The sequence below is a fragment of the Nannospalax galili genome, unplaced genomic scaffold, assembly GCF_000622305.1.
Source record: "Nannospalax galili isolate Female #2095 unplaced genomic scaffold, S.galili_v1.0 scaffold461, whole genome shotgun sequence".
In the NCBI taxonomy this organism is placed as follows: Eukaryota; Metazoa; Chordata; class Mammalia; order Rodentia; family Spalacidae; genus Nannospalax; species Nannospalax galili.
Window position 1 is genome coordinate 11023503 of NW_008349975.1, and position 10648 is coordinate 11034150.

Consider the following 10648-nt stretch of genomic DNA (forward strand, 5'->3'; position numbering starts at 1 on the left):
TTTTTGAGACAGGGTCTCCCTCTAGCCCCAGCTGGCCTGGAACTCAATATGTAGACCAGGCTGGCCTCTTATCTCACAGAGATCTGCCTGCCTCTGCCTCCTGAGTGCTGGAATTTTGCACCACAACACCCAGCATGAGTGGAGATCTTTGTTCCTTTCATCTTTATATCCTCAGTGCAAAACAGAAATGTAAGATATCAGACTCTCAATGTATAGAGTGTGTAATGGATGCAATACTCTTCTTTTGAAGACTATACTTGTATAGAAAAGAAGCGTTAAACTTTGCATGAAAAGACAAAAAACAGGATTAATAGTAATGATCTCAAATAATGCTTTCCCTCCCTGTGAAAAAATCTTGCCTCATGTCCCCCAATTTATCTGACTGCTGCTTAGATCTTATTTAAAGCTTATAGCGCACTGTTGTGCATTTACATATATGACTTAAAGTTTACTAACAATATGATTCTGCTGTTCTAAATAAATGAACCCTAAAGGAAAACACTTTGCTGGCCACCCTCTTTCACTTTTGTGTAAATGACCTTCAGATATCTAAATTCAGTAATAGTGTAGATTTTATATCTGAAGAACATATACACTGCTAAAAGAGAAAAAAAAATGAATTATTTCCATGAGAAAGTTATATGTTTGAAAGCAACAGAGTTTTCCTCTATCTTCATCAGCAGTTTGTCCATTAATTAGCCCTTCAGTTCCACTTCAATTAAATTAACTCTAATTAATAAGTTCATTACAAAGATTGACGCACCTTGCTCAAAGCCAGTGTGTTAAATGCTGATAAACAACTTCACCCTAATGAAAAATTGATTGGATTGAATAAAAAGGGTACCTCCGAAAGAAACCTCTCTCTTCTGGAGCTGTTGATGTTGTGTTGCTCTGAGGTAAATCAAACTATCTTGAATCAAAAATTGAATTCAAAGGAGATAGAAAAATGTAGTATAAGATAATAATGATAAAAAAAGACCATAACTCTCTCTTAGTTAATAGTCCTGAGCATTGTTATAAGAAATGTTGTAGTTCTCATAATACCTGGCTGTGGTGTTTAAAGCTGTCCTATAAAATAGAGGGCCAGAGTGTCCAAGAAATGTTATTTTGGAATGAACTGGGAAAATAGGAGTATGTATCTATATACATGAATAAGGTTGTCATCTCTTTTCTATGTGTTAGAAATGACTTCAGGGATTTGCTATAAGGTATTTCTGTTTTGGAGAGAAATCTAAAACTTAACAACAGTTTTGCAGTCTTAGAATGAAATCTATACTTAACTTTATGTATAAAGAATAAAAACTCAATTATCTTTCCAACCTCCTTCTGCTTCCATTTCTTCCTCCTTCTCAGTTAAACCTAGTTAAGTAACGCGTTTAAGAAAGCGCTAAGAAAAAAAATTACTTTAGACATCTGAATTCTTTTTTAAAGGCTTAACTTAGTGTTACAGATTTTGAAGGTATTTGTTCATTTGTGCTCCTTTCAAAAATTCCAGTAAATGAAAATCTTTGTTTCTCAAATGACAGAGTCAATAGGTATATATATATTATTCAACTGTTATTCAATTATATGGCATAAGCAATTTGTAGCTGTCAACAGTATAAATTTACTAAATAGGGAAAACAACAATTCATTTTATTTAACAAGCATGTCTGCACGTGTGAGCCAACTACTGTATAATTCTCCTTAACGTTTCTCAATATTTTAAAAATGTAAGCCCCGGCTTTAGAAATGAGCCCTTTCCATTTCTCAGTGAATGTGTGAAATGCAGTTCCTGTTAGATGCCTGAGGCACTTAGATACTGAAATATTTCATCATTTTAGTGTGCATATTTTTCTTGGCTGCCAAAAGATAGTCTCATATATTTATGTATGAATATCCTACATACATAACATTCATGTAAAGTTTCATATAAAAATTTTCCTGAAAATTTTTCATATATACTTTAAGTACCATCGGAGCCACATACAAAACTAGAGGAGAGAGGAGACTGTGAAATTCTACCATTCGTAGTTCCCACTGGTCAATGCGGAAATTGTGTACAAATCACTTTTGTATTTATTTGCAATGACTTTGTTTTTCAATTTACAAATACAAGATGTATCTCTCCATATTAATTATTCTTCTCCCCCCCCATTGTTTTCTCCTGGCTGGCTTCCTCTTTTTGCAATATAGAAATATGTTCCGTGGACTGCGGCTCACATGGTGTTTGCATGGGGGGCACTTGTCGCTGCGAGGAAGGCTGGACAGGCCCAGCTTGTAATCAGAGAGCTTGCCACCCTCGCTGTGCCGAACACGGGACCTGCAAGGACGGCAAATGTGAATGCAGCCAAGGATGGAACGGAGAACACTGCACTATTGGTAGGCCAACTGCACTGCTAGTTATCCTCCATCTATTCGATTCCTCTTTTCTGTGCTGGGACCAAACCCAGGGCCGCGTGCATCATAGGCAAGCACTGTACCACTGAGCTGTACCCCCAGCACTTAACTCCTTTTCTGTATTTGCCCTCCATATATCGCAAAAGAGGTCAAATCCAAAGAAGTTTTTGGTTTTTTAATTATTGTCATCACTATATAATGGTAATTAATTTCTTTTTAGGGCAACTCTTCTAAGTATGAGGTATAAGAATTTGTGTTCATTGCTTATTGTGATAGCTACAGAAATGGATTCACATAAAGAAAATTCAGTTTCTTGTTTATAAGCCATGCTTTTGGTCAACTGTAAATGTACCTCTTCAGAGCCCCTGTGGAGTGCTTATCCCACAACTGCAGCATGGCTTCATTCACTCCCCAGTGTTCCATATTGATGCCTTTCTTAATGGCGATCGTATTTTCTACTTTGAAATAAAATTTTAACTTTTCTCAGATGCATGGGCTTGTTGATCTCCATAGACTCACATACCTTAGAACTGTGGATATATTGAGTTTCTGCAAAAGAGGTTTGACTTTTTGACTTTATATCACTAGAAATAAGGTAGATTACTACCCAAGTGTACCTGTTCTTTATATGCTTACCACTTTTTCAAATATGGTGACATTAACAAATATCTATAGTCTAAACAAAACTACCAACTAGGTCTGTCAAATTAAAACTTTTTTAAGGGATAGGGCAAGAGGGCTTAGCGTGGATTCAAAAGTATCCAGAACATATATAGTATCACAGTTTCAATATATTCAATATCCCTTTACCATTCAAGTTATTGAAGTAAGATGCTCAACTAAAAACTATAAAAAAATTTAATTTCTAAATTTCTACTTTGCTTCATTAAAGTACAACATTATTTATAAATGACAGTCTTAAAAGTTCAGAATGTGAGGCACAGTGTTTCTTCACATTGTTTTATGATCTTAGGGTAAAATTTGATAAAGCTATTTATTTAGGAACATGTCAGTAGCTTAAACAATTTATTCTTCCAGTATATCTCAATGATTTTTTTTTTACAGGAATTGGGTAGCAAGAAATTTCGTCTTGGGAAAATTGAAATCACATGTGTATTATAACAATGCCATGATACTATCTTTACCAACTTTGTATAAGGTTCTTTACAATGTTATTGACAACTGTTTCAGGGGTCCCACCAGCACCCTCACATTTGGCGATCTACTGGGACGCTAGGACTCAGAAGTGATTGAGTTCTTGGCTATAGTTTATAGTGATCAGAAAGAGGGAAAGACACACTAAACAGAGTCTGAAGAAAACCTTGCACAGGCTTCCTGTGTTCCTTTCCTCCCATATGTAGTCACTGGGCACATGCCTTTCTCCAGTAGTGAGATGCGTGCAGATTTCTGCCAAAAGAAGCCCACCTGAAATTCAAAAGCCCCAGGGTTTCTGCTCAAGGAATTATATCCTCTGTCTGCCACAGCCACCAAAATTCCAGACCTTCAGAAGAACAACAAGCGTTTTTTTAACCCCTTGTAGGAGAGATAACCTTGTCAATATAGGGAGCATCCAAATTTTCAGATATCGAACAGGACCCAACCCCAGGAGTTCCTAAAATTAGACTGCTGAGCTCATTCTCACCTGTGCCTCAGGGGCTCACCTGCTAAAGGTGAGGTCACCCACCACCTGAAATTGGGGAAATGTTTAGGGTTTATTGAGGTGAGGTTACCTCCTAAAACTGGAGAAACACTTAGCATTTACTGAAATAAACCACGAACATACATATTCACACCACTTGCCCAGTGCTCATCCCACAGCTGTGATGTGGTTTTCTCCTCCTCTGCTCTTTGAGAAACTTCTAGGGCAGGAGCCACGTGAGGTTCGTGAGAACTACATTAAGGCAGAAAACAGTGGACAAATAGGATTTGTGTATCTTTCATGGACACACGGAGAACAGTGCAGTACGTTTATATCCAAAGGCCCAAACAGCTCCATGCCCTAAACCTCCCATATATCACAGGCAGAGCTGCGAAAATATGCTTCTTATATTATGTGACTTCACCACAAATTAATTCTAGCTGGGAGCAAAGTCATATGTTTTTACACCCCAGGAAGGACAACAAGCTTGTATACAGCTTTGAAAGCCCCAAGATATACGAGAACGCTATAAGTAGGCACATTAACTTCCTACCCAATAACTACCCAACCAGCAGTTCTGTTGTGTCCTCATTGTTCTTGGCAGTTTTATATAGTTAATAATTACCCATGGATAAGCTAGTCTTAAACAATTTTCAAGTTGTTTGGAAACAAACTGGATTTGCTAGTACCAGGTCTTTTATTACAATTTAAAGTGTCTTGCTATGGTAGTTAACAATTCCATTTTTTATTGTTTTCATTAATTTTGTTGCTTTATACTTCATATGAATGACAGTGTAGGAAATAAAGGGCCTGCTTAACTGTGAACTTTTTAAAAGGTTTAGAAACTCTAGCCTGGGGGTGTATCCCAGTGGTAATGTGCTTTCCTAGTACACACAAGGCCCTGGGATCAGTCCCTGGCACCACCAAAAAGAAAGGTATACAGACCTTTAAATCACTCTTATTCTTTTATACTATTAGAATTATTCCAATTTCGTCAGGCAAAGTTCCGATTGCTTTCTATTTACTACCTATGTGTATGCCACAACGAAGCCTAAGGGGCCATTTGTGAATCACTGTACCCTCCTGGAGTGCGTTCTCATTGGGATGGTTGCTGTTCTGTGCAGGTCTGTGCACTTCCTCTCAGTTCAAACACATATCTGCCTAAAGGAAACTGCCACTTTATGAGCAAATACTCATAAATCAGCAAGATTTTCTTTTATTGTTTATCCATATTATGTACCATTTTTCTTGAATACAAACAGGGAGGTTAATTGAAAGAGAGATGGAGGGGAAATTAAACAGTTAGAAGCAAACAGAAATTCCCAATAGAAGGCAAAGAATGTGCATTAGTCACCTTCCTGTCTTCATAAACTCAGTTCATGCTTTCATAAAACCATGGGCATGTTGATAGTAAAATAGTTACGAATTCAGAGAACTCACCAAACACTTTCTCTATCACAATGGGTTCTATCCTAATTTTTTATTAGTGCATTCATATTTTCCTCTTGTTACAAATCAAGAGTTCAACAAATTAGACATGTTCATCTCCAGGACTTGTGCCGTGTCCTTCTTTCATGGTTGGACTTTGACTAGTGATGCATGTAGATGGAAAATGAAACAATGGGAAACCTACTTTCAGGAACACTGTGATTAAAATAGATGACTCTCTCTTCCTTCCTGGAAACCTTATAATTGTTGGGCCCTTTTATAAGTAAAAGAAGAAAAAGGGAGTTGTATGAAAGAACAACGTCATATAAGCAGCACTCCTTATCGTTAACATGGTTTGACATAGCTGTCATAGCTATGCTAGATTATAATAACCTCTTCCTATATACTGTGGCTATTCCACAAGTCAAATGATTGGCCTCCACTTGTATCTATCTCTTTATTCATAAGACAGGAACATGTAAGACTACTTAGAGGCTCCTGAAAGCAAATGAAAATATATTAAATATAATTAAATCTTTTATAAATAATAATTGACATAATTTGAACTTTATATGGCTATCACTATATCAAAAAAAAAGTTAAATCTGTACTGTGAGAGTTGAGGTAAGTCAGGCTCATATCTATTATCTCACAGTATCTCACACTTCAAGTCTGTGAACTGTGAGATATTAGTTATGACTGAATTCAGTTAGTTTCTGTCACTGTATTTAATGGAATCAGAACCTCGAAGCATGTAAAACTCAGTTGGTTTAGCTCACTCTTCCTGCTTAGGAAAAGAGGGAAATGCCACTGTGGATTGGCCTGTACCTAGACTTTAACTGACCATAAAAACAATGCAAATACTGTGTGAGCAGCTGCGGAATGTTACTTAATCTGCAGAGTGTAAAACCAACAAAATGTCCTGGACTATGAGCAATCCTACGTGTCGAATTTAAGTGTTACTATTCTATAATTCCACAAGAGTCTTCCTTTCTAGCACTTATTGAAAGTATTTACTCCTGTGTATCCATTTCTATCTGAGTGCATTGGAAACTAAGAATGAGATTGAGTCTGAAGAGGCCATAGGGGTATTGACTTAACATATTTGATTGTTGTCTATCATGGAGGGTTGTCATGAAGGACAAGAAGCCTCATTTCTTCACGCTCTGTAGATGGGTGAGTGTCTTTTCAGACTGATGGGTGAGTGTCTTCTCAGACTAATTAACACTTTTCATTTCTTCTGGGGACCGAAAAGGAGAACGTGGGCTTATATTGGTTATAATGAAGAACCTCAGATTGGAGAGCATATTAAATCCTGGAACAAGCTCCCTCTGATATTTTTGAATCTCGAGTCCAATAAACCAGAATTACGTAGATGTGAATAGTTGGGCTTTTGTTTCCTTTTTTTCTTAAAGCTTTGAAATTCCTTTTAGAATGGGAGTGGTTTTCAACTTCATTCTATTTATTCTCCCAAAGGATTAAGGTTCTTGAATCCTTTGAGGTCATTTGCAATTCCAGAACTTTTTAACTATTGATGATTTCTGCTAACTGTGGAAAGTTAGTGGATTTAAGCATGAAGTTCCCTTTGTAGTCTCAATTTCATTTAGCCTTTTCCTGTAGCAAAAAAAAAAATCCTCACTTTAAAAAAAATTGTATTAATTCTTTGAGAATTTCATACAATATGTTTTGATCATATTCCCTTCCCCCAACTTCTCCCAGATCGACCCCCACCTCCCTACCCATCCAATTTAGTGCTCTCCCCCTCCCCATGGATTACAGTTTGTGATGCCAAAATACTCTTGTGTGTGGAACCTGCCATGGAATGTGTTTAATCCAAGGAGGGTCACAGCCTTAAAGAAAAATAACTCTTCCTCTGCCAGCTGCTGTCAAATGCCAATGGTTCCTCAGCTGGGGCAGCACCCTTCATGTGAAGGATATTCCACTTCACTTGTCTCAGTCACTTGTCATTTATTCTTTGCCCATTGACATTATTAAACATATTTTCTGTGGTGCTTATTGAATACTATTTTTACATAAAAGACATTAGCAATATTTTTTAAATTTTATTTTTTTAAATTTTATGTGTATGTGTGTATTGCCTACATGTAGGTAAGTACACCCGTGTCGTGCAATGCCCGCAGAGATTGGAAGAGGCTGTCAGATCCCCTGGGACTGGAGTTATGGACAGTTGTTAGCTGTCATGTGGGTGCTGGGGTTTGAACCCGAGTCTTCTACAAGAACAACCAGTGTTCTTAACCGCTGAGCCATCTCTCCATTTTTAAATGCACAAGCTTTGAATTTTAAATGAATATGTTTTTAAGTCATTCCCATGATTCACTGTAACTTCTATCAAAACTGTTCTTAACCTCATTTGGAGTTTTTTGTCAAAAGTAAGTGGTTACAATAATTCCTACTCATATTTTCAAGTATAATATTCTGATGTTTGAGAGCTTTTGGACTTGTGTCTTTGCTAAACTACTGAGAGACCCTGAGTAATTCATTTTCCCTTACATAGAATAGGAATATTACAAACTTCAAAGGATTGTTTGAATTAAATGAAATATTATGCTATAAATTATAGCACTTAGTAAAGTACCTAGAAATAGTGTTCAATAATTTTGAGTTTGTTGTTAAGTATAAATGAGACAAACTGCAGCCCAGACCATGTTTTAGGTGTTAATATTTAAAAAGAAAAAAAGTAGAACAATGAGTTTGGCGTGGTAGTTCATGCCTGTAATCCCAGGATGCGGAAGGCAGAGGCAGGAAAATCACAAATTCAAGTTCATCCTGGATATATAGGGGAAACCTGCCTCAAAAAGTGCACACGCACACACACACACACACACACACACACACACACACACACACACACATATTCTGCCTAAGGAATTTACTTGAAGGTGCTAATGAAATCTCTATCTCATTATTATAAATGAACCTTATGTCATGATGAGTATAATTTGACAAGAAGCTCTGTATGTCGGGGTTGGGGGTTAGAGAGTTGTTTTTGAAAATCATGCTGATAAAAGATGGACTATATTGTGGTATTTGTCTTCTAGTAATATCTCAAACACGGAGCTGTTTATTGAGCAACATTGATTTTTCATGTACTTTCAGGCAATTCAAATGGAAATTTGGCCTAGGGGAAATACTAATTCCTTTAAGCTACAAAATACCAGCTATTTGTTTTTATTCTAATTCTTTAGTACATTGGGAAACAAGATCACTAATGATCACAAAGACATGCTTTGTTTGCTCAGACAAAACGTAGACATGCTGTACTCCACGTACTTCCTTTAAATAGCATGGTTGCTCTGGGCTTTGGGTGCTGATGATTGAAACTGAAATTGAGATGGAATGCACCAGCTGGGGGTTACCTAGTGAACAATGTGGGAAGAGAGAAGGATCAAAGCTTTCACGGGTGTGGACAGCATACAGAGTCTTATCTCAGACAATAATATAAAAATACTATGTTAAATTTTAAAATAAGTGACTATTTTGAAAAGGATATTATGAATGACTCTTGATTTTCATTACAAAAATTAGTATTTTTGGTAACTTTCCCCCAATTTTTTGTAATGTTCCCCAAATTTGGGGAAGACAACAAGGAATTTTTTGAAATATCTCTTTATTTTTATTTTTAATTACCCCCATAACAAGTGGGCATGAATTCTACTATACAACTGCAAACCACTGTCCTGGGAGCTTTCGGCTTCCCATCCATTGGTATGAGATAGTGGGTAAGAGGAGGCTCACTCACACCATGCTGACCAGCTCGGCATTGCTGTGAAACTGCTGGAGCTAAGTATCAAGGTCTCACTCACTGGGGCCTCTTCTAAGATCCACAGACAGAGGGACCATGGGCTTATCTAAAGTTGTCACAACTTTACAAATCACTTAAGACTTCCTTCTCATTGTCCTTCAACTTCCTTTCCAGCACCTTTTCCTTGTGAGTGGCACTAGAATGACTGCGGGCACTTTGACAGTTCTACTAAGGAAAATTTGAGCTAGAGAATGCGTTTAGTTTAGATTAAATGAGATATGCTTATGAGTGTGAAATCATTCCTGCCTGTGGTGGTTATTGCTGGCCCTTCCTAGGGATTCCTATGTCCACTGACTTACCTGGAGTCACAAATGGTATCAGAGTCAGAGTACATGAAGACAAGACCTATCCCGAGGAGCTGGCAAAAAAGGAAACAGATAGTAGAGGGGAAATAAGACGACATAGATGAAAACAATTCCTGTCACCAGGTATACAAAAATCCCTAATCAAATGGGAGTTTTCCCTGATTAGAACATGTTTGATAATAGAATTATAGCTTATAAATATTTGGGGTTTTGAGGCATTTATCATGAATCTTGTCTTTGTATCTACAATGAGTTCACCAGTGGTGAAGTCAGATGTGTTAAGCTCAATGTGTCACTGAATCATATGAACCCCTGGAGGAAGGTTTCCTGTTATATGACATGGCATACTGATAACACTGGCAAAAAATTTAAAAAAAGAATGCAAAATAACTATACCAGGAGGAGGTCACAGCAAAGCAGTTAAAAACTGTCATCAATTCAAAGAGCATGTCAGTCCAGTTTATTACACAATAAAAAGTCTCCCCAAATATGACCATAATGCTAAAAATTTACATGACATTACATTACTCATAACAAAGTTTGAAGCCAAATGAAACTTTTCTAAACTATCAATAATAAAAACATATTAAACTATCACATTGAATAAACTGAATTATCTTTCTTGACTCCTTATAGAAATATTACAAAATCATTGTCATGTAGGGAGGCATTTAAGAGTAAATATTGTCCCCCAAATCATAGAGAAAATGGCTTATAGACCTATCAGGCATTTGCTGAATAAAAAATGTAGTGTGATAACGTGTGTTATTTATCATTCCAAATAATTATTTACTTTTATACACAGCTTCATCTATCTTGGTTGTCTTTTTCTTAAAGAGAGATTCAACCACAAGTTATATATTTCACCACACACACACACACACACACACACACACCTATGTCTGCTGCAGGTCTCCCCTCTATCACTGTGGCATTTTGGGAAATTTCAGAAGCTTTTTGTGCCTTTGTTCCCTCAGTTGTAAAGTGGTAGTGAAAATAACTATCTATCCCCCCCAGGGAGTTGCTGAGAGTTGAGGGGATTAAACTTCTAGAAGTGCACAGACACCACCCCTA

At 37.0% G+C, this 10648-nt stretch overlaps 1 protein-coding gene across 4 annotated transcripts in view; it reads left to right on the forward strand.

Annotated features, from left to right (window-relative positions):
* Positions 1-10648, forward strand: part of Tenm3 (teneurin transmembrane protein 3) — a 654883-nt gene that overhangs the window by 526225 nt on the left and 118010 nt on the right. For all 4 annotated transcript variants that reach the window (XM_029570439.1, XM_029570440.1, XM_029570441.1 and 1 more), the window contains one exon: positions 2176-2361. In XM_029570439.1, coding sequence (XP_029426299.1) covers positions 2176-2361 — 186 coding nt within the window. The remainder of the gene's footprint in view (positions 1-2175; positions 2362-10648) is intronic.